At 45.5% G+C, this 23942-nt stretch overlaps 1 protein-coding gene across 4 annotated transcripts; it reads left to right on the forward strand.

The window, feature by feature from the left end:
• The first annotated feature begins 52 nt into the window (after positions 1 to 52).
• TTC16 (tetratricopeptide repeat domain 16) lies at positions 53 to 23939 on the forward strand. Of its 4 annotated transcripts, none has more exons than XM_035102301.2 (14): positions 53 to 190; positions 2434 to 2520; positions 2923 to 3107; positions 4140 to 4230; positions 5040 to 5183; positions 7498 to 7598; positions 9445 to 9574; positions 10547 to 10761; positions 12036 to 12226; positions 14368 to 14509; positions 15356 to 15521; positions 17812 to 17954; positions 20648 to 20801; positions 22582 to 23939. In XM_035102301.2, exons 2-14 carry the CDS (start codon positions 2467 to 2469, stop codon positions 22729 to 22731), a joined length of 1866 nt encoding a protein of 621 aa, XP_034958192.2. In that variant the 5' UTR covers positions 53 to 190; positions 2434 to 2466; the 3' UTR covers positions 22732 to 23939. The 4 variants fall into 4 exon arrangements, with proteins under 4 accessions (XP_034958192.2, XP_034958191.2, XP_060126489.1 ...); XM_035102300.2 differs by having other exon boundaries at positions 11979 to 12226; positions 22582 to 23938; XM_060270506.1 differs by lacking the exon at positions 2434 to 2520 and having other exon boundaries at positions 11979 to 12226.
• The last annotated feature ends 3 nt before the right edge of the window (positions 23940 to 23942 follow it).

Here is a 23942-nt window from a genome sequence, read left to right on the forward strand (position 1 = left end):
ACGTCATCCACGCCTGCGGCCTATCGCAGGAGTCCGGGTGTGCCTACGTCACTAGGTGGGCTTTGAAGAGTGCTGCACCATCTTTCTTGTGGGCGAAAACTCCCACAAGCGATCTTTATGCCACCGCCTTTAACAGAATCTTTGGAACTGAAGTTTTTCAAAAGGTTGTTGGAAACTGTATGTCTGCAAGGTCAGTGCCCTTAAGAGATCGCGGTTCCCAGGATTATTTGTGGGAGCTACGACTGTTAAAAGTGCTTTCTTTCTTTCTTTCTTTCTTTCTTTTAAAAAATAGTTTTTATTGATTTTTTACATTTTTATCTTTATCACAATAGCACCATCTCAAATATAAACCCAAGCCCAAATAGCCCCCTCCACCCCTACGACTTCCCTCAACTCATAGCTGTCAAGTTCTCCCTTTTTTTTAAAGGGAAATTCCCTTATGCTGAATAGGCTTCCTCGTGAGAAATGGGAAAACTTGGCAGCTATGCCTCAACTTCCTCTTCTGGTTTGTTGCATAATCATTTCCCTTGCTTTTTGGTTATATCTTAATATTGTACAGTATTCTCTAAATTAGATCCTTTCTTTATTCTGTTTGGTAATTGTAAGTGTTTAGTCAACTCCTGCTAGTGAACTCATTTCTTTACAGTATTTCTGTAAATACATCGTAAATGGTTCCCACTCCTTTTTGAACTAGTCTCTATTGTCTTTATCTCTTAATCTCTCAGTTAATTTGGCCATTTTGGCATGGTCCATAAATTTGTCTTGCCATTCTTCTTTAGTTGGTGTCTCCTCGCTTTTCCTCTTTTGGGCTAGCAGTATCCTAGCCGCCATTGTAGCGTACATGAACATGGAATGAGAGTGCTTTCAATGTATGGAGTGGGTGTGATCCTTTTCGGGCCCATTAACACCTGGAGGTGCAAAGCAGTTTCCAGGTGCAAAACTCAGAGCTGCAGCCACGAAGTGCTGGTGGAAGATGAGACCTTGTCGCTGTTGGTTCCAAGATACGTAATTAAAAGCAACAAAAAGTTATGTGGCACATCTAACCACCTTTTTTAATTATGTAGGATTTGTGGCATGTAAATGTTAATGATAAACAGTGCTTTTCTATAGATAGATAGATAGATAGATAGATAGATAGATAGAAAAAGGGTGCCACTGTGTACCCTTGAGTACCCCCAGAAAAAACCGAGCTGCGCCATACAGCCAAGGCACTGTGGAACTCGCTGAGGCAAGATGTGATAGCTAAAAATCAAACCTTTTAAACGAATCCATGAAACATGAAACATAACAAAACAAACACTAACCCCCTGCCTGAAAATCCTAGAGAGACAAAACTGAGGGCTCAGTCAGACTTCCTTTTGTGCCGTGTTTCTAGGCACAGACCCATGCTTTAGAACTCCATGTCCAAGTGATTTGGTTTTGTTTTTAGTCCCAGCCTTTCCTCAGGAAAACCTGCATTTTACAGCAATTGGGTCTTCCATGGATTGCTGTTTGGTCCAATTCAATGGTAAAATGCAGGTTTTCCAGGGGAAAGTTGTGGGGCAACACAAAATCACTTGGGCCCATGCCTAGAAAGCACAAGGCAAGTGGAGAACCTTTCTTTCGTTGTTACGAAAAAGCTGGGCAGCCCCCCCCCCCAACAAAAATAGCAAACAAGTAAATGATTATAATTACCACCATCCCATACTGCAAATCGAGTCAGACAAGACCTAAGACTTGGGAGATCAGGGACTCGTCTAACAGGTGTGTGTGTGTGAGAGAGAGAGAGACAGAGAGAAAGAAGAAAGAAAGAAAGAAAGAAAGAAAGAAAGAAAGAAAGGGGGCGCAATGGTCTTTGTGCAATGTGCAAAGCATATTCACACAACCTCAAATCACCTAGAAAGACATGAGGATGCTCAGATTTTATTCTGGCTCTCCCCGCCCCCGCTCTAGTGGCAGTTCTAGGAATAACGGCACCTAGAATAATAGAATCCTAGAGTTGGAAGAGACCACAAGGGCCATCCAGTGCAACCCCCTGCCAAGCAGGAAACAACATCAAAGCATTCCTGACATATGCTTGTCAAGCCTCTGCTTAAAGACCTCCAAAGAAGGAGACTCCACCACACTCCTTGGCAGCAAATTCCACTGCCGAACAGCTCTTACTGTCAGGAAGTTTTTCCTGATGTTGAGGTGGAATCTTTTTGTAGTTTGAATCCATTGCTCCGTGTCCGCTTCTCTGGAGCAGCAGAAAACAACCTTTCTCCCTCCTTTATATGACATCCTTTTATATATTTCAACATGGCTGTCATATCACCCCTTCACCTTCTCTTCTCCAGGCTAAACATACCCAGCTCCCTAAGCCGTTCCTCATAAGGCATTGTTTCCAGGCCTTTGACCATTTTGGTTGCCCTCTTCTGGACACCTGAAGGGTTGTTTGCTTTTGTGTTTGCTTAGCAACCGGAGGAACTGGAGATCCAGGAACCAGGCATGATGGAGTCAGAGGAGGATGAGAATGAGAAAGAGGTACAGGAGGTGAAGAAGGTGAGACACACCTGGGAGCAGAAGCAAACAGCAACCTAGCAGAGGGCAGCTGGGGAGGCACTGGAGTAGATGAGAGACCGAAAAGAAGGGTTTTCCCATCCTGGAAAGGTCCCAGATTCAATCTTTGGCATCCGCAGGTGAGGTTGGGAGCATGGGCATAGGCAGGATTTATGTTAGGGTGGGGCAGAACCAAGTTATCTGTGATGCAATTGGTCAGTTATGTATTTTTGCTTGTTTACTTGATTGCCCCCCTGGCTACGTGAATGGCTGGGAGTGACCCTTATCCAGATCCCTGGAGAGCTGCTGACAGTCAGTGTAGACATTACTGGGCTGGATGGACCATGGGCTGCCTCCCAGGATGCAGGGCTTCACTCATTTTTGTGGTTGTTCTTTCTCCTGCAGGAAGTGAAGATGTCAACAGTCTACCTGGAGTTATTCCCTACTGCAGTCACTGAAGAGAAGCTTGAGGAAGCCCGGCAGAGAAAGATCAGTCGCATTTTCGGGCCTGCTAAGACCTTGCAACATGTTACGAACCCCAACAAAGTGGGGACTTTTGAAGGGATCCTGCAGAACAAAATAGATGAGCAGTGAGTGCTGTTGCCATTCTCCGTAATGGCACGTGATGTTCTCATGTTTAAACTAAATTACTCCCCAAGTTTTACCCAAGCAGATAGAAGCCCCTCCTTTATATGTGGTCCCTCAGTGTTCAGTTTGGGCACAACACCAAATGATAGTTTGCAGTCAGCAGGCAAACTAGAATCAGAAACAATTGCTTGCAGTCAGTTTTGAAACCATGGTTTATGTTGACTGTGGATTGGTGTGTGATTTTATTTAATTAATTGCATCTTCCTTCCAGGTTGCTCAGGGTCGCTTGCATGGTTTCCTTTCGCCATTCCTCTGCTTTTGCCTTGCAAAATCCCTGTGAAGTAGACTAGGCAGAAAGGTGGTGACTAGTCCCAGGTCACTCAGCCTTCCCAGTGCTAATTGGACAGTCTGATCCAGCTGTCCCCAACCTGGTGCCCTCCAGGTGATGCTGGACTCCTGTCAGCTTTATCTGGCGCAGCCAGAAGGCTGGGAAGATGGGAGTTCATAAATACCCGGAGGGCTACAGTAGGAGCTGGAACCATGTGGTCCCCCAGATGTCGTGGGACTCTCTGCATCCCATCAGCCATAGCCAACATGAACATTGGCCAGAGATGATGCTGCAAGTTATATTCCAGCAACGTCTAGAGCAGGGGTAGTCAACCTTTTTATACTTACCGCCCACTAATGCATCTTTCTTGATGGTAAAATTTCCTTACCGCCCACCAGTGCTCGATGGAAGGAGGATTCAGCTTGTGCCGTAGAACCCCCTACTGCCCACCTAGAATCCTGAAACGCCCACTAGTGGGCAGGAGGGACCAGGTTGGCAACCCCTGATCTAGAGGGCTGCATGTTCCTCACTTCTGATATTGATTGAGTCGCAGAAATTCCTGAATAGGTTTATGGCTGAAGCATACTATAGTTCTTTATAGGCTCTTCAAGATGGCTTCTAGTCAAGAAGTGAGTGGTATGTTTCTGCTTCTGTGTTGCTGGTGCTAACAACTGTGGCTAATAACAACTCTTTTTTACATCTACAGTTGCAATAAAGGCGAACAATACTTCTCTCGGAGGGATTGGGAAAACGCTGTCATCTGCTATACCAAAGCCCTTAACCTGAATCATAACAAGGTAATAAGGTAGAGTTGAGAATTGTTCAGGCTCACAAGGCCATCTACTGAACATGAGAGCCATGCTGGATCAGACCAGAAGCCCATTTCGTCCAGCATCCTCCTCCCCACAGCGTCAAATGGGGTTCCTCTTAGAAGTCCATGAGCAGAACATGATCACAACAGCACTCTTGTGAGTTCCAGCAGCTGGCATGTGGAGGTCTTCTGCCTCTAATATACATCCATTGTAGCCTCCTTCTCCTTGATAAGGCTACCCACTCATGTGCCAAGGGAGCCTTCCACAGTAGATAATTCTGGGCTAGGTGGACATGGCCAGAAGCTCTCCACCCTTGCTGCAAAACCCAAAGCTGAATCTGTCCAAGGTTGCCCAGACCAGGAGTGGACTTTTGTAATCTTTGCACTTTTGTCACGTGCAAAGCCAAAATTTGGCACCCCCAAATAGATCTTCTCAATTATTGATCTTTTCAATTTTGCACTCACTCAGGCTGGCACCCTTTGCAGGGGAACCACCTGCACTGCCCTAAATTTGGCCTTGCCCAGACAAAATTGGCATGCAGCCCTACTCCCAGTTGCTGAAAAGAGAGGTTGCTCCCAAGAAGTCTCTAAGACGAGAGCTCCTAGGTAACCTTCCCTTTCTGGAAGGGAGAAGCACCTGCCAGGTAAGAGACTGAGCCTTGTGTTCCTTCCAGTCTGGCATTGGGGAGGGGTTGGGGAAAGCAGGACAGATCTGGATGTGGCTGCCCTTGGTTTGTGTGTTGTATATGGAAGGGTAGGGGCTTTTTGACGCCCACAGACAGTCCTTTTCTGCAGGTAGAACTGTATGAGAAGAAGGCAGAAGCTCTTCTCCAGCTCTGCGACTTCCAGTCTGCTGCATTGCACTTCCAGAAGGCCTATATAGTGTCATCGCATCAGGAGGATATCGGACACCGCTTTGCTTTCGTTTTTCACCTCCAGGTAAACAGATAAAGATCAGCATCCCTCCCCAGCTCGCTCAGTGCTTCCCTGCCACATCTCTTGTGTCCCCTCCTACAAATGTATACCAGCACCACAGTACTGGTTTCCCCCACCCACTGAGGGAATCACGTAATTGTGGTAAACTCTAATTTAGGGTTGTCATACATCTGGAATTTCCTGGACATACCTAGGATTCTGTCATCTGTAACAGTGCCTGGGCGTATGGCAACCCATGTCAGAAGTGTAGATTTTTGTGTCCATGTTTTCACTTTTTGGCAAGGAAGCCAGCTTTTCCAGGTCATGTGGCTAACATGACTAAACTGCTTTTGGCGCACGGAGGACCGTGGTGAGTGCCAGAGCACACGGAAACACCGTTTACCTTCCCGCCACAGTGATACCTATTTACCTACTCACACTGATAAACTTTCAAACTGCTAGGTTGGCATAGGACACAGTAGGGGTAGCCTGACATCAGTCTTCCCTGACCTGCTTTATGCAAGTGAAACTCGGAAAATTAGAATATTGTCGAAAAGTGCATTTATTTCAGTAATGCAACTTCTTATTTTTTATTTTTATAAAAAATTATTTTTATTTTTATTTTTACAAATGCTTTCTTTTGGAAAATCCACAGTAATAAAACAAATAGGTACAATAGTACAAAAATAAACATCGCTATTACATTTCATTAATTACATTCCATTTATAATTGACCCGCCTAATGAGAAATAATTACAATTACAACAAATAAAGGCTTGACATATCTTGCTTTGCATGTCATGCCCCAACTCATATATTGGTTTCACCTTTTAAGTTGCATTACTGAAATAAATGCACTTTTTGACGATATTCTAATTTTCCGAGTTTCACCTGTACGTAGAGAGAGAGAGAGAATATCTCCACATTCTACCAATCTATTTTAAATCTGCAAAGCAAGAGTGGATACTCAGGATCTCTTAAATGCATTAATAGAACCCTGCTGTGTATCAGAGAAAAAGCCTGTCTAGTACAGCTGCCTGTTTTCCATGGAAATGATGTGCCTGGGAAGTCAAAAAGTAGGACATTTTGTAGGCCTCACCAGCTCTTGTTCCCTAGTATTTGATATTCAGAAGCCTGCAGTGAATTCTGATTCTGGAGGTAGCTTATAGCCATTGTGATTAGTAGCGTTGAAAAGCTTTATTCTCCTCCATGAACCTGCCCATTTCTCTTTAAAAGCCATCTAAGTTGGGATGCGGGTGGCGCTGTGGGTTAAACCCCAGAGAACTAGGGTTTGCTGATCAGAAGGTCGGCGGTTTGAATCCCTGCAACGGGGTGAGCTCCCGTTGCTCGGTCCCAGCTCCTGCCCACCTAGCAGTTCGAAAGCACGAAGTGCAAGTAGATAAATAGGGACCGCTCCAGCAGGAAGGTAAATGCCATTTCCATGCACTGGTTCGCCAGAAGCGGCTTTGTCATGCTGGCCACATGACCTGGAAGCTGTAAGCCAGCTCCCTCGGCCAGTAAAGCGAGATGAGCACCGCACCCCCAGAGTTGTTTGCGACTGGACCTAATGGTCAGGGGTCCCTTGACCTTTACCTTTTTAAGTTGGTGGCTGCCACCACATCTTACGGCAGTGAAGTTCATGGTTTTAAGTGTGTGCTGTGTGAAGAAGCAACTTTATTTTGACTGTGCTGACTCTATCTCACAGTTCCTGTTAATTTCATAGTAAAAGTCTTATGAAAATCCAAATATCTCCTCAAAACAACCTTGTGAGGTAGATTCGGTTGATAAATGGCTACTGGCCCAAGATTACCCAGCCAGATTCAGGGCCGGGTGGGGATTTTAACCTGATTCTGCCCATCATAGCCCAGTGCTCTAACCACTACACCACGCCACCTTGTGTTATTTGTTAGGTTGTATTTATTTATTGTTTTCATTAACAGCTTTGGGCACCTAGTAGGTGGAACCAAGGGAGGGCATAGGTTTAAGCAGAGATGAGATTCTTAATCTCAGAGTCGTGGGTTTGCTTCCCACGTTGGGCAAATGAGTCACGCATTGCAGGAAGTTGGACTACATGACCTTAATGGACTATGGCACGATTCCTGCTCCTTTTACCCTACCATCAGGTGGAGGGAGGCAGCCTCCTCAGGAAGCAGAGGGTTGTTTTGTTATTTAATTTATTATTAATGTATTGTTACTGTCAAGGATGGGGTGAGACGTACCCACACTTGGGGGCAAGAGGCCTACCTTGTACAATATGCCACCTTACCTCAGGGAGCTAAATGTCTTGGGCTGGGCCGGCTACTTATTCCAGAATTTTATGATGTGTTCTGGTTTTCAGGGCCAGTGTCTGTATGAGCAGAGCGCCTACCTGGATGCCCTCGAATCCTTCACTCGTGCCACAGAACTTCAGCCTCAGAATAAGCTTTATCGCATGAGGAGGTAACACTGGGTTTGTAACAGAAAAAAAGGATATACACATTTGGAAGCAGAAGAGTTTCAAGAGCGATGGTGGATCTCAGTCTTATCTGGCACAACACTGCGCATTGTACACTACTAGCCTTCGCCAACTTGGTACCCTCCTGATGTTTTGGACTATAAGTGCCATCAGTCCCTGGAGGGCACCAGACTGGCAAAGGCGAGTGTGCGCTAAATTTAGGCTGATTGAGCAATGAAGGCTTTTTTTAAAAAGTAGTTTATTCGTCTGGAATTTTAACAGATGGTTACAGGGCGAGCCAACCTGGTGTCTTCTAGATGTTGTGGACTCCCCTCAACCTAGGAGAGTGCTGTGTTAGCTATCATTGGTTTATTGCAAACAAAAACTAATCCCACTTTCAAAGTCTCTTTCTTCCAGAGCATAGCTGCCAAGTTTTCCCTTTTCTCGTGAGGAAGCCTATTCAGCATAAGGGAAAATCCCTTTTAAAAAGGGATAACTTGGCAGCTATGCTCCAGAGAGAAAACAGTAAATTAAGAGTGCAGAGTGCAGATCCCTCTTGAGAGCCACATCTTTATCACCTCAAGAGGGCCTGTTGCCACGCCAGGGGCAAGGGAGCATTTTTTTTGTTACCATAGTAATGGAGGCCTACTTTTCAGGGCCAAATCTAGACACTGCACTATTCATGCAATTATTAATTATTTATTAAATTTCTATACTGCCCTTCGTCCAAGAGCACAGGGCTGTTTACAGTACAAAAACAAACAAAACAAAAAATAGCATAATAACAAACAAAACAATACTCTCCCTCCACAGTTTAAAAAGGATTGGCATTATATGCTTAAAACATCTTGTGCTGGGGAGTAACCTGGCCACTGAATTCTGTACCGGCTGAAGTTTCTGAACCATCTCCAGGGGCATCCCCACATAGAATCATAGAATCTTAGAGTTGGAAGAGACCACAACGGCCATCCAATCCAACCCCCTACCAAGCAGGAAACACCATCAAAGCATTCTTGACAGATGGTTGTCAAGCTTCCGCTTAAAGACCTCCAAAGAAGGAGACTCCACCACACTCCTTGGAAGCAAATTCCACTGCCAAACAGCTCTTACTGTCAGGAAGTTCTTCCTAATGTTGAGGTGCAATCTTCTTTCTTGTAGTTTGAATCCATTGCTCCGTGTCCGCTTCTCTGGAGCAGCAGAAAACAACCTTTCTCCCTCCTCTATACGGCATCTTTTAATATATTTGAACATGGCTATCATATCAACCCTTGACCTTCTCTTCTCCAGGCTAAACATACCCAGCTCCCTAAGCCGTTCCTCATAAGGCATCGTTTCCAGGCCTTTATAAAGCAAGTGTTGCAGTAATCTAACCAAGAGGCAATTGTGCTTTAAAAAAAAGAAAAAGTAAACAACTGAGATGGGCACAGTGATCTGGATGGGGCTCCTGTAAGGGGTAGTGGAGGGGATTTTAAAAAAAAACATTACCTCCAAACATTGCAGTTCTGATCTGGATCTCTCTCCCCCCTCACCCCCAAACTGCGGCCCTCCAGATGTTTTGGCCTACAGCTCCCATGATCCCTAGCTAACAGGACCAGTGGTTGGGGAAGATGGGAATTGTAGTCCAAAACATCTGGAGGGCCGAAGTCTAGGGATGCCTGCTTTAGAAGGAAAGCTCCCATTTATAGATGTGGTTCTTCCTCTAACGTGGTCTATGCCTCCTCTAACGAGGTCTGTGTCCCCTCACCTGCCTCCTCCTTCCATTCTTCCTCAGCAGGCCAGGTGACATTTGCAGAACCCTGTGAGCACACAGGTTCAGATTCATGGCTTTGCTCTTCCTTTCTGTTTCGCTAGCATTGCCTGCCTCGCTGCCCTGAAAAAATACAATGATTGCCTTCAGATGATCAATGAAGAAGTTGCTCAGGAGAGGAAGAATCCAGATCTCTTTGTCCTGAGGGCTCGACTCTATCAGTGCTTTGGAAAGGTAAAGAGCTGGCCAGGTTGGTTTTCATTTGCAAGTGATGACCAGGTGGAGGAATAGGTGGAAGAGCTGCTGCCCGTTCTGGTTGGACCAGGGATTCCCAAACTGAGAGCTTAGACCAGGGATCTCCCACCCCCAGCCCCAGGGTCTTGGCAGACCACTTTTTAAGTCTTTTTAAGTCTCTGTGCCATTTCTGCTCGCTTCTCCATGGCTCTGTAAGTAACAGTGAAGAACATAAGAAGAGCCAGCTGGATCAGGCCAGAGGCCTGCCTTGTCCAGGTTTCTGTTTCCCACTGCAGCCAAGCGGGACACGAATGCAACAGTCATTCTCCTGCAGTTGTCCCCTACCCCGCTGCCAACAGCTGGCATTTAGAGGCTCCATGATCTTGGAGGTGCCATTTTGTGACTAGTCGCTATTGATAGGCTTGTCCTCCATAAATTGGTCTTAAGTCATGTTTTATAAATTTATTTAGAATCTTCTAAGTTAGTGGCTGTCACCACCTCCTGTGGCTACAAATTCTGTAGTCTTAGCTACAGGGTAGATCCACACCATGGATTTAAAGCACATCCCACACACATTTAAAGCACATGACTTCCTTCAAGGAATCCTGGGAACTGTGGTTTGTTGAGGGTACAGGGGATTGTTGCCCTGTGAGGGGAGGAAACTACAGTTCCCAGGATTCTTGGGGAGAAATGATGTGTGTTAGCTATGCTTTAAATCTATGGCGAAACAGACTCTCTCGGAGGGTGGGGGGGCTCTTCTTCTTTGGAGATTTAAAAGCAGAGGTTGGATGTCCATTTGTCAGGGCATCTTGTCAGTTAAGATTCCTGCACTGCAGGGTTTTGGGCTACATGACCTTTGAGGTCCCTTCCAACACTACCATTCTATGACCTGCCCCCACATGGAGTTTGACGAAGAAAGCCCTATTTATTGGATGAGCCCAGGTTCCAGATAGGATACTGCCTTCTCCATAGGTCACGTTCTGTTTTCACAACCTCCAAGATGCCCTTGAGTTGGACCCCGAGCACAGTGAAGCTCTGTTCATGCTGGAGCACTTGAAGAAAGAGGCTCAGAAGTCCAAGGAGCACGCTGTGAGCAAGGCAGTGAAGGGAAACCTGAAGGGAGCCCTGGTGAAAATCAACAAGGCCATTGACCACAACCCCTTGCAGGCAGACTACTTCCTCTTCAGGTACCCATAATCTCAGCACGCTTTGAAGGCCTGGGCCTCTCAGGGTTTCCCTGCCAGAAGCCTCTTCCATTTTGTGGCTTCAAATTATTAGAGGCAGCCACCATTGTGCAAGAAGAAGCCTTTTCTCAGCACCATGCATGATTTTGTGCACTCCTGTTGTGTGTCATACCGCACCCCACCCCCCAAAGCCTCAACAGTCTTTGTTTTATTTGTGTAGCTGACAAACCATAGCCATTTCCTGGTGGCTTAATATAGGCTCACAAGTGATCCATATGGTGGCACAGCTCACACAAAGCTTGATACCTAACCTCCCTGTAGATTTTTCAGAAGTGGAAAATACCTCTGAAACCCTGGATTGCTGCTGCCAGTCAGAGTAAGTGGTACCGAGTTATTCGCCTGGAATAAGGCAGCTTCCTTGGTCCTTCTGCCCTGTCACCTTTTACTTCATGGGCGTACCCAGCGCCGGCGCAGCTGTGGGCGAGAGCGGCGCTGCCGGCAGGGGTGGTGGGCAGAGATGGAGCACAGCCCGGCGGAGCGCGAGTTCGGCATTCCCGCCCACCGCGCCGCACCCTCCCTCCAGCTCCCCGCTGCGCCCTCTGGCAAGGCCAAGCGCGGCGGGGAACCAGAGAGTGCGACGGGAAGCTGGAGGGTGCAGCGTGGCAGGCGGGAACACCGAACTCACCCTCCGCTGGGCTGTGCTCCGCCTCTGCCCACCAGCCCCACCGGCAGCGCCGCTCTCGCCCATGGCTGTGCACTCCGCCGGGGTCCTGGCCATAGTGCACCGGGGGCAGCCTGGCGGGCCAGAGCGAGCGCCCTGGCTGCGTGCTGTCAGCGGAGCCCCGGCACCTCTGACTGCAAAAAGCTTCGCGGTGCCTAGGTGAGACCGGAGTCAGTTTCACCTGGGCTCCGTAGCCCCGCCCATGTTCCCACTTTGTGGCCACTCCCGTTTCTTTGCCCCCCCTTGTCCCCCCTAGTTTTGATCCTGGGTACGCCCCTGTTTTACTTGCCTTATATACCAAAGCCCAACTTTTCATTCACCAAGCTCAGCACTGTCTGCATTGTTTGGCAGAGGCTCTCCACGCTTTCAGAAAGCAAGTCTTTCCTACTTGGAGATGTCGGGGGTCTAACCAGGGACCTTCTGCATGCAAAGCAGGTGTTCTTTCTTTGAGCCACAGCCCCTTCTTCCAAAACACATAATATTGTGATCCCTTTGGCAGGGGAAACATATTGAGAAGGCTGAGAGACTTTGATGCAGCCATTGGCGATTACCTCAGAGCCGTGGAGCTCAGTAAAGAGGAGGATGGCAGTGAGATTTGCGTGGAGGCCCAGAAGCAGGTTCTTCTCACCTATAACGACTTTGCGGTACACTGCTATGACAAAGGCTTCTACGAAGAGGCGGTGCTCCTCCTCAACAAAGCCATCACGGGGGAGAAAAATGAGAAGGGGCTCTACGTCAACAGAGGAGGTGAGGTGAAACTCGTACAGGTGAAACTCGTAAAATTAGAATATTGTCGAAAAGTGCATTTATTTCAGTAACGCAACTTAAAAGGTGAACCCAATATATGAGATAGATGCCTGACATGCAAAGCAAGATACGTCAAGCCTTGATTTGTTGCCATTGTAACGATTTGTCATTAGGCGGGTCAATTATAAGTGGAATGCAATTAATGAAATGTAATAGCGATGTTTATTTTTGTATTATTGAAACTATTTGTTTTATTACTGTGGAATTTCCAAAAGGAAAGCATTTGTAAAAATTAAAATAAAAATAAAAATCAATAAGTTGCATTACTGAAATAAATGCACTTTTCGACGATATTCTAATTTTCTGAGTTTCACCTGTATATTTTCTAGTTCTGTGTAGATGTGGATGGCAGCACCAAAATGTGGTGTTTTTGTGGGTGCTAGATCTCACTTGATGCAGCAAAATAAAAAAATTCCTTCAGTAGCACCTTAAAGACCAACTAAGTTTTTATTTTGGTATGAGCTTTCGTGTGCATGTACACTTCATCAGATACACTGAAACAGAAGCCACCAGACCCTTATGTATATACAGAGGGTGGGGGGTGGGGGTGATGGGAATGGGTGATGGGCTGATAGGAGTGGTAAACCTGTTGATGACTGTTAACGACTGTTAATGACTGCAATTGGTCTTGCGGGGGGGGGAACCAAGGGCTGAGGTGCTAAGGAAAGCTTGATCATGTATAATGAGATAAGAATCCTATGTCTTTGTTCATTCCAGGTGGCTCCATGGTTTTAAGCTTGCTAATGAGTTGCAATTCAGCAACTTCTCTTTCCAGTCTGTTTCTGAAATTTTTCTGTAATAAAACAGCTGCTTTGAGATCTTGTATAGAATGTCCTGGGAGATTGAAGTGTTCTCCTACTGGTTTCTCTGTCTTGTGGTTCCTGATGTCAGATTTGTGTCCATTTATCCTTTGGCGTAGGGTTTGGTATATACATAAGAGTCTTGTCTATACATAAGGGTCTGGTGGTTTCTGTTTCAGTGTATCTGAAGAAGTGTGCATGCACACGAAAGCTCATACCAAAATAAAAACTTAGTTGGTCTTTAAGGTGCTACTGAAGGAATTTTTTTATTTTGTTTCGACTCAGACCAACACGGCTACCTACCTGTAACTAGAATTGATGCAGCAAGTTAGGGCTGCAAAGACTTCATTGAAATTGTGTGAAATGTTTTTTTTTAATTATTATTCCTTTTATATCACCCCTCCTTCAAAGAGCTCAAGGAGGCCCTTGTGCTTTCCCACCCTTCCACCCCATTTCAATACAACAACTCTGTGAGTTAGGCCAGATGCCAGGCAGGGCCCTCCGCTAAATGAGATTCCCAGCAGCCGGGGAGCGAGCCTTCCAACGTTTGAAAGAGCTTCTTGCCCAACTCCAGGGAAAGCAGACGCAAAATAAATCGTGCAGATAAGCTTCATTGGCACAATATGTGTATGCAGCTTGTGGGATTATGCAGAGCACAATTTGGATTACTGTGGGACAGAATTTAATTGGTTTTTAAATAAAATAAAATAAATGGACAGCAGGCACATCTCTGAGTGTTCTCCTCATGCTTAGTAGCTAAGAATCTAAAGAGAATTGCCCTGCTGCATCCGGCCAAAGGTCCATCTCATCAAAGTGGCTAGCTGGGTGCCTCCAGAAAACCCACAAGCAGGGCATGAAAAATGCCCCCTCTGCTGCCCAGCAGCTGGCATTCATTAGAGGCTCTACTTCTGACCGAATAAGCTCTACACCACCCATAGATCTCTATAATATTCTGGCCCCCCCTTCCCTATAAAGCCCAATTTGAACAAGAGACTCAACTCCTCTGGATTGAATTTGTGGACTGTAAGATCTTTGGGGCAGGGAGCTGTCCTCTTTTTCCTTGCTTGAGGTGGCAGGCAGCAACTTGCAGCAGCTGTCCAGGCTGTGGGGGATTGAACCCGTGGCTCTCTGCATGCAAAGCAGGTGCTCTGCCACTGAGCCACAGCTCATTGTTATGTGTGCATACGCTGAAAGCGCCTTACGAACCAATAATTACGGTAAAATAACAGAAGTAAACAACCCGTGCTTTCTGCCAGTGAATTCTTGGCTGTTCTCCTTCAGACTGCTTCCTTAAACTGGGTGAGCTGAATTTTGCAATGGCGGATTATCAGCAAGCCCTGGAGTTACAGCCTCTCGACCCCAGCCTCCAGAAACGAGCAGCTTGGTTGTACAATGAGATGGGACTGCAGGAGTTCAGGGAGAGGTATGTTGAGGTTGGCAGAATGGGGGTGGGGGTGGGGCAACTCAGGATCCTCTCCCCTGAAAAGCACTGCGCTCAGTTGCTTAGACAACATCTAATATAAATTAGCACATGCAAATGCTATGCAAATCTCTATCATGGGCCTGTGCCCTGAATCCTTTAAGTAACTTTGCAGTGCCCCTGCAAATGGCACATTCACCAGAAAGCTCCTGGGGGGGGCGGGGAGAGGGGCCTTTGCTTATGTGTGGTTTGACATTTTATACACCCCTTATTTGGGATGCCTTCATGCTACGCACTGGGAGCATAAACAGAGAAAATAAACGAGCAACCACCACAATAATATGGTAGCAGAGCTGTGGTCCCCCAGGTGTTGCTAGTCTCCCAACTCCCTTCAGTCCCAGCCAGCATGGCCAATGGGTAGGGATGGTGGAAGCTGGAGTCTCAATGATGTCTGGAGGAGGCAGTCCTTAATGGCCAAAGGATGTTGCATCTCAGTCGTTCTTACAGCAGCCCTCTTAGGTGCTGGTTTTGACCTATAAAGCCTTAGACAGCTCAGGACCACAATACCTCAAGGACCAACTCTCCCCATATGAACCGACCTGGATGCTGAGAACGGAGGCCCTTCTTTGTGTGCCCCCCTCAACAAGAGGTCCAGAGGGTGGCAACACAAGAACACACCTTTTCTGCAGTGGCTTCCCATTCGTGGAATGCTCTCCCCAGGGAAGCTTGCCTGACGTCTTCATTGCATATATTTAGGCACCAGGCAAAAATGTTCCTATATAACCAGGCCTTTAATAATAATAATAAAGTAAGCCAATATACCAACAGGTGTTTTCTCCCTGCTTTCAGTCGATACTCACAGGCCGAAGCGTATTTCTCCCAGGCTATTGAGAATAACCCACGTGAGCTGAAGTATTACATACACCGAGCCAAGGCCCGCCTGTTTCTGCAGGAGACATTAGGAGCCAAGGAGGACTTCATTACAGCCTTCCTGCTAGACCCCACAAGGGAGGAGGTACCAGCTGCATAACAGTGCCGTCTTCATTACGCCTTAATGCAAAGCCTCCCGGCCTCACCCAGCCCTCTAATCAGGGGCAACCTTACATTGCCCTCGGACAGGCCTCTGGAAATTGGAGGAAGGGGGAAACAGAAGGGCAGATGAGCAGGAAGGTGTAAAGCAAGGAAAATTGATTGCTGTTGCTTTTTTGTTTTTAAACATGGATCTCCGTAAAATGTACCAGAGGTTCCTGAGCAGTCTTCTATCATTTCAGAATGATTGCTGCATCCATATGCCTATAGAGAAGGAAGTCTTTCCTCTACCTGAGCGCCACATTTCCTTGGGTGTGCAAATGTGTGGCCCTTTTCTATGCTAGGAGAAGAGGGAAGCTTTGGAACTCACATGGGTATCTTTTAAAGCTTCTGTCACTAAAAAGTACCATTTTTTCTGTGCATAACACACCCCCATGTATAAGACACCGCCTGTTTTTGGGGATTCGATTTAAGAAGATGGGGGGAGATTGCCCAGAGTTGTTAAGCTTTTTTTGGGGAGGGGTATCAAAAACCGTTCACCCGCCTGACCAGCGCTGCAAATCGCAAGCGATGCTGAAGCCACTAATCGTCTGACCGCTCGCCGCCAGCCACCAATACACCACACAATTGACGCAGCAGCAGCCAATCACAGTAGGCTTGCTCACAGCTGCCAATAACCCGCCCAATTGCCACTAACCATCTCCTGTTTGAGCCTGGAACCAATTGCCAGTCCCCCCCTCCCCAATGCAACCCCAAATTTTAAACTTCACAAATTAAGGAAAAATATAGTCTTATACAGGGGAAAATACGGTGCTTGCCCCAAACCTGGATGCACGCAAGAGGTATTTTCACTGTCCAAGGACTCAACTCAGGCAGGCAAAAGCACGCCAGGGGTTGGATGAAGCAGGCTGGTGATAGCTGTGGCAGGGGAGAGTCCCAAGGGCCAGATGGAGGCTTAGAGGGCCGCATTCAGTCCCTAGGTCTTAGTCCCTCCCCCCCCCTCGGCTGTAAACCATGAGGTGAGACCAGGGAAGGAGCTGTCATCCAAGATATTGCCAGTTCAGGTCTTGTCAACCACACACATATTTAGATAAGCCTTAGATAAGCATGTCCCTTGGACTTTTATTTTTTTCAATTGGTTTTCAAGAATAGCAAAAACAAGGAAACAAAAATTATGTTCCCAACCCACTCACCCCACAAACTAGACAGTGCCTCCTCGCTTAACGAATGCCCTGCTTAACGAAATTTCCGCTTAACGAAAGGATTTTTCGAGCGGAGGTTGCCTCGGTAGACAAATTCATTTTACGAAAAATTCGTCTAGCGAATCACGGTTTCCCATAGGAATGCATTGAAATTCAATTAATGCGTTCCTATGGGCAAAAAAAAATTCAAAAAAAATTCAATGCATTCCTATGAGATTTGCTAGACGAATTTTTCGTTATAAGAAAAGACCCGTGGAACGAATCAAATTCGTCTAGCGAGGCACCACTGTAGTGTTAAAGAATGATACATTGGAATCCAGACTTAAAAGTAGCGACATGCAACGATAATAGATTGAATAGGAATCTCAGCCTTACCTCAGCCCCCAATTCTGCAGCATGAGGTTAGTAACATAATTGTTTTCTTTTGTTTTTAACTATTTATTTTGTGCTTCTGTATTTTTATCTTGCGAAGTGCCCTGAGGTATTCAAATGAGGGGTAGTATATAAATTTAATAAATAAATACGCAGAGGAGAGCAACCAGGATGATCAAGGGGCTGGAAACTCAGCCTCCTCATGAGGAACAGTTGAGGGATTTGGGTACGTTTAGCCTGGCCAAGAGGAGACCTAGATGAGATAGGATAGCCATCTTCAAATACCTCAACAGCTGTCACACGGAAGAGGGAGAAAGCTTGTTCTCTCCTGCCATGGAGGGTGGGACCTAAACCAATGGATTCAAATTACAAGAAAAGAGATTCCGACTAAACATTAGGAACAATTTTCTTACGGTAAGAGCTGTCTGACAGTTGAATAGGCTCTCCTTCAGTGAAGGCTTTTCAATAGAGGTTGGATGGCCATCTCTCAGTGATGCTTTAGTTGAGATCCCTGCATTGTAGCAGGTTGGACTAGATGATCCCTGGGGTCCCTTCCAACTCCCCAGTCCTATGAATCTATGTGAAACGCTTTGAACGCTGTAAGCACTGTATAGCCATCGGGGATAAGAGTAAAAATAATTCCCTCCCCCCCATTCTGTTGAAATCACTTCTCTTCTTTTCCCCTTTTTTCATTTTTTTCAGATCCACAGTCTGTCCAATAGTTTGTTTCCAGGAGAGTCCATACAGTCTGCCCTTGACAGTAAAATTGGAGAGCTTGCTAAAGCTCTTCTGGACCAGAGGCTAAAAGCTTGCCCAATATTCGAGGCCTCAGCCAACCACAGAAGGTACTGCAGTGAGCACAAACATGGTACCATAAAACCAGGCTCCTCCACTGGTGTCTCTGGGTGATTTTCACTGTGCAAGTGACCGCCTCAAAAGGAGCCATTGTTGCTAGAAAAAGGTTTCTTTCCTGATTGCAGTATGATCACCTTGTCCTTAGTCACCCCCATCTGCCAATATGGGGTGGGGAGGGGCATGAAACTGACTTACTTTACAGTGGGGGTAGCCAACCTTGTGCCATTAAAAAACCCAAACATTTTATTGATTTTGTTAAGAAATGAAAACAACAACAGAAATAAATAAAACAAATAATAAAAAATGCAAACCGTGGAGCATCACGGCCTGGAAGGACAAATGTACAAAGATGCAGCGCAGCTCCAGAGGGATTATAAAGCTTTGACTCATACAAAGATACAAATAACGAAGATGTGTAAAAATTCCCTTTACAAATGACGAAGATGTGTAAAAATGAAAGTAGTCTCCACCAGTGAGATCCATTATTGGGAATAAGGGTTCTAAAAAGTCTTAGACAAGCCAGTTGTTTACATATATTGGTGACATTGCACACCTGAGTGCCACACAGTATTTGTGCAATAGTAAAAAGAAGAAAATCTGCCCTTTAGTTTCTTTTGGTTTATGAGAAATCTTTTCAAGCCCTAGTGTGCCAGCAATTGAAATTGTTATCTTCCAGGATTTGGCAATGGAGCCTATGGCTGCTGCTAAGAGATGAAAGAGATTTTTATTTTTCTAGCCCATTCTGTTTCCATCTACAGCAGTGGTTCCGAAAGTGGGAGGTACCTCCCCTTGGGTGGGTGGGGATTACTTAGGAGGGTGCGCACTAAAAGGTAAGGGGGTGGCAAGGAGCGCTGGAGGTGTAAATGACTATCAGACCTTGAAAAGCTGGCATCACTGAATCAAGTCAATAAATTATGTTGAATTAATTAAACTATATAGTTTTAATTGGATTTATTCAAGTAAACGTGCATTTATTCAAATAAATGTGCAATTAATTGTTACTGTTTTGAATTTTATTTTGTTCTAATCTTCTGGCTGTTATTTATGGGATAGGGGCCACTAGAGAAGTTTATGGAACGAAGGAGGCAGTGGCCCCAAAATTTTTGGGACCCACTGACCAGGCTCAAAGGTGCCAGGTGGAAAGATGGAGCAATGGTTTGTTCAGTTATCAAAGATATCCCCGCAACACTTTATTCCAAAATTCATCCACCTCGGGGCAACCACCGTATGTGCTTTTATAGGGGGGGGGGAGGAATAATTCCTTCCAGTAGCACCTTAGAGAACAACTAAGTTTGCCATTGGTATGAGCTTTTGTGTGCATGCACACTTCTGCAGATACTTTTATAGGGATACAGCAGCTCTACCCAGCCAAATGTTGTTGGACTGCAGCTCCCCTTAACTCTTGCCAGTATGGGTCAGGTGTCAGAGATGATGGGAGTCCAACACCATTCATAGGGCTTCACTGGCTACACCTGCCCTAGAGGGTGGTTTTTTAAAGACTGCACCTATATGCTTATGTAGTGAGTAAAACACTTGGAAGCATAGTAAAAATGATATTATGATTATGATTTCCAGAAGGCCTCTAGTCTAGTTTATGCACCTCTCACCAGGAGAGGGGAATGGCATAATGGTGACAAAGATGCACGAATGGGAGGGGAAGAGATTCCCAAGGACGATGCTAATTTGTTTATGTATGCCACCACAGCTGCTAGGATTTTAATAGCAAAATATTGGAAAAAAGAAGAATTGCCTTCGAAGCAGGAATGGCAAATGAAAATGATGGACTATATGGAACTGGCAGAATTGACAGGAAGACTCCGGGACCAGACAAATGACAAAGTTTTAAAAGACTGGAAGAAATTTAAAATGTATATAGGGAATGTATTCGATAATTAGAGTTTGAATATCCAGGAAAATAAAGAGGTCAAGGCATTAGGGAAATAATAGAAGATTAAAAGTTTGAAATAAGGATAGATGATATGAAGATGAATTAATTGTGAAGTTTTAAAGAGATTAGATGATGGGTAAGAAAGATGATTTAGAATCTGCTAAAGAAGTTATAAAAATGAAAATCAGATAGTAGGGAATTGGGGAAGCCTGAAGACAATGATTACCAAAATGGATGAGAAAGGATATTGTTTTTTGTTGTATGTTGTTTGATTTTTGTATTTTTGTATTTTGATGTTTTTTGTATTTTTGTATGTTTGTTGACAAAACGATTAATAAAAAAATATTAAAAAAAAAAGATGCACGAATGGGTGCGTAATCAGAAGCACAGGACAGAAAAGCAATGGATGTTCAAGAAAGATTATATCAGGCATCCCCAAACTTCGACCCTCCAGATGTTTTGGACTACAATTCCCATCTTCCCTGACCATTGGTCCTGCTATCTAGGGATCATGGGAGTTGTAGGCCAAAACATCTGGAGGGCCGCAGTTTGGGGATGCCTGGATTATATCCTTGAGGATCTGAAGTTTTAAACAACTGGTAGACAACCTTTAGTTCTCAAAGCTTGTAAGTGCTGATGGTTGCAAAGTGCAGCCTGCATGGGGTAGCATGCGGGGTAGCTGTGAGCCCGAAACCTCCAGTGCTAATATTTTTGCATTTCCTTGCTATTGCCTTTGGTACGTCGCCCTCCACAAAGCTTATGTTTTGCTACCTGCCCTTTTCCACCCTCCCACAGTTCAGAGTCAGAAGGAAGTAGTCCTCCCAAAGATGTCTACATTCAAAATGATGAGCTAGAAGCACCAGAGGAGGAAAAGAGGAACCAGGAAATAGCTGCTGAAGAGAAGAGGATGAGTGAGAAGATAGCAATCTGCCGGAAGAAGTCTAACATGGTGAGGGCTGTAGCTCAGCAGCAATGCAGGTTCAACCACCAGCATCTCCAGTTAGGGCTGGGAAACAGCTCTGTCTGAGACCCTTGGAGAGTCACAGCCAGTCAGCATAAGCAATATTGAGTGAGGTATAGCAGTGGTTTGACTTAGTGTAAGGCAGCTTTGCTCCCTGTGTTCTTGTGTCTCAGCAATCATTACCTACTGGGGCAGTGGGAAGCACCTTTTCTGGTGCAGCTGAGATAATTCATTTAGTTTACATTACAAAAATGTAGATTTCTACTCTGACTTGGTTGGCCGTCTAGATTTGGGCAAAGCTGTGGGAGTCTGCTCCACTGTTGAATTAACTCTTACTTTCAGAAAGTTCTTCATATTTAGTTGGAATATCCTTTTTTGTAACTTGAATCCATTGGTTTGGGTCCTGCCCTCTGCAGCTGGAGAAAACAATCCTGCTCCATCCTCCATGTCATAGAATCATAGAATCGTAGAGTTGGAAGAGACCACAAGGGCCATCCAGTCCAACCCCCTGCCAAGCAGGAAACACCATCAAAGCGTTGTTGATATATGCCTGTCAAGCCTCTGCTTAAAGACCTCCAAAGGAGGAGACTCCACCACACTCCTTGGCAGCAAATCTCACTGCCGAACAGCTCTTACTGTCAGGAAGTTCTTCCTAATCATAGAATCCTAGAGTTGGAAGAGACCACAAGGGCCATCCAGTCCAACCCCCTGCCAAGCAGGAAACACCACCAAAGCATTCTGGACATATGCCTGTCAAGCCTCTGCTTAAAGACCTCCAAAGAAGGAGACTCCACCACACTCCTTGGAAGCAAATTCCACTGCCAAACAGCTCTTACTGTCAGGAAGTTCTTCCTAATGTTGAGGTGGAATCTTCTTTCTTGTAGTTTGAATCCATTGCTCCGTGTCCGCTTCTCTGGAGCAGCAGAAAACAACCTTTCTCCCTCCTCCATATGACATCCTTTCATATATTTGAACATGGCTATCATGTGACAGTCCTTTAGATATTTAAGAATGGCTATCATATCCCTTCTCAGGTCTCCTCTTTTCCAGGCTAAACATACCCAGCTCCTCCAACTGTTCCTCCTAAGGCTTTGGTTTCCAGACCACTGATCATCTTGGTTGCCCTCCTCTGCAAACCTTCCAGCTTGTCAACATCCTTAAACTGTAGTGCCCAGAACGGGACACATACTTGCCAAGCTGAATACGGCCTTCAAAAGACCAGGGCTGGCTATGACCCTTGGATGAAGCATGATATAGAAATTTAATAAATAAAATGCCTGGGCAGGCAGCAAAGTACAACTGAGGCACCTGCCTATTAATATAATCCTGCCAGGCTTTGCTGCTTGGTCTGGTGGACAGGCAAGTGGCAATAGTGGAGAAACTCCTCCATTTAGCCTGGAAAAAGAGAAGTTTCAGAGGAAATAAAACAGTGGTCCTCAAATATCAGAAAGCTGTCAGGTGGAAGCTGGTGCAGACTCATTCCCTATTGCTCCAGAGGGTTAGAACTAAGGGAAGGAAATGGCAAGGAAGCAGAATTCAGCTAAAGTGGTGAGAACTGGAAGTAGATATTTAAACAGAGGCTGGACAGCTATACTGAAGTGGTGGTACAGAAGCTGGATCCTGAAGAGCAGCTGCTGGGTGACCTCCAAGGTCCATTCCAACACTATGATTTAACTGTTGTGGTCTCTTGCACTTTTTGCAAAGCTGCAGAAGGCAGTCAGAGCTACACTGACGTTTCATGTAAAATGGTGCTGCATATCTCTGGCAGGTAAACAAAGAGCTTAAGGCAGCACGATTGAACACGTCCCTGGAGCCTACCACTGTCCGCCTGGACCCTTGCCCTTGCCCGCTTGAAAAGGAGTACTCAGAAGAACCTTACCGGTGGCGGAAGTTCAGCCAAGGAATTGGCCACTTCTAGCTCATATTACAACCATTGCATTTTTTTTGCAGTCTCGGCATAAAGAGGTAGGCATGAACCAGGCTGGCTGAAGGTCCAATGCATTTACTTACTTAAGACTACAGCCACCAGTTCTGGCAAGCACATGGTGGAGTGGTATTAATCACCAAGCCGTGTGTCTTCCATTCTGTTCCCTGTTGATGGGATACCAGTCCACATAACTCCCGCCAGCTGCTGGTGCAAAACTTACCATGTGGCTACTTCAATTCTACAATGAACACTTTTTCTCAGGTACAGCAGTAGTTATTGCACAGCTCCACATACCCAGTCATGGAGGAATCAGCAGCAACTTAGCAGTTGTGGGCCAATCTGTTTTTCCCCTCTCAGATAAATATGTGAACACTTAGCCCTGCCTTGTTCTGCATACATGGTTTATGCACAGTATACTTTTTGTTCAGTGCGGTATCAGTTGAGACCTCTCGAAAACAAAACTTATTCTGCCATTACCATGTTTAGTCCAGTCTAAGAGCCATCACATTCACTGCAAGCACATACGAATATTATTTTTTATGTAGCCAAAGCCATTACAAAGAAACATACATAACGCAGAATGGCTGTTTGTGCCTTGACACCTGCAACTGTGTCTTATAGGTTTGGGCTGATTTACTGGTAAAACCTCTTAACTGTTATGCCTATTCATAGACCTCCATCTTGAAAAGATGCAAATTTTCTATTCTTAATTTGAAATAAAAAACAATTGTGAAGGTAGCAGGCTATGGTCTCATTTTAAGGAGGTTCTTAACATAAGATTTTAAAAACGTTAGGGGTCATGATAGGAGCTTCTGTCAATGGTTTTCCTCAAGCGATACCCCAGGAAAGTACTCTCAGGCCCATGACCGTCCCTTCCTCTGAAGCCTGAATATGCAGAAAAAACTTGTCTGTAACACAAGCCTTTCAGAGAGAAAGTTCCAGGGGCTTTTTGCAAATTACTAAGTGGCAATAAATCAGGAGACTATGTATTCTGGTTTGGATCTAGGACTGCACAAAGAATCTTTCCCATCTCCTCCTGCCCTATGTTGTCTCTGAAAAGCCTTGCCAGAGTTTTGGAGCAGGGACCCACTAAAAAATATGTCTTGTGTTGTAATGGGGCTGGATTTGGGAAGAGTAAGGCAAAGGGACCCCTGACCATTAGGTCCAGTCGTGACCGACTCTGGGGTTGCAGCGCTCATCTA

Source organism: Zootoca vivipara, chromosome Z (genome assembly GCF_963506605.1).
Source record: "Zootoca vivipara chromosome Z, rZooViv1.1, whole genome shotgun sequence".
Classification (NCBI taxonomy): Eukaryota; Metazoa; Chordata; class Lepidosauria; order Squamata; family Lacertidae; genus Zootoca; species Zootoca vivipara.

What these genes read in the sequence shown, in the direction of transcription:
- TTC16 (XM_035102300.2), top strand. Translation starts at nt 2,467, where the DNA reads ATGATGGAGTCAGAGGAGGATGAGAATGAGAAAGAGGTACAGGAGGTG. An exon ending in TTAACCTGAATCATAACAAG is followed by an intron (nt 4,231 to 5,039) that starts GTAATAAGGTAG and finishes CCTTTTCTGCAG; the next exon opens with GTAGAACTGTATGAGAAGAA. An exon ending in TAGACCCCACAAGGGAGGAG is followed by an intron (nt 15,522 to 17,811) that starts GTACCAGCTGCA and finishes CATTTTTTTCAG; the next exon opens with ATCCACAGTCTGTCCAATAG.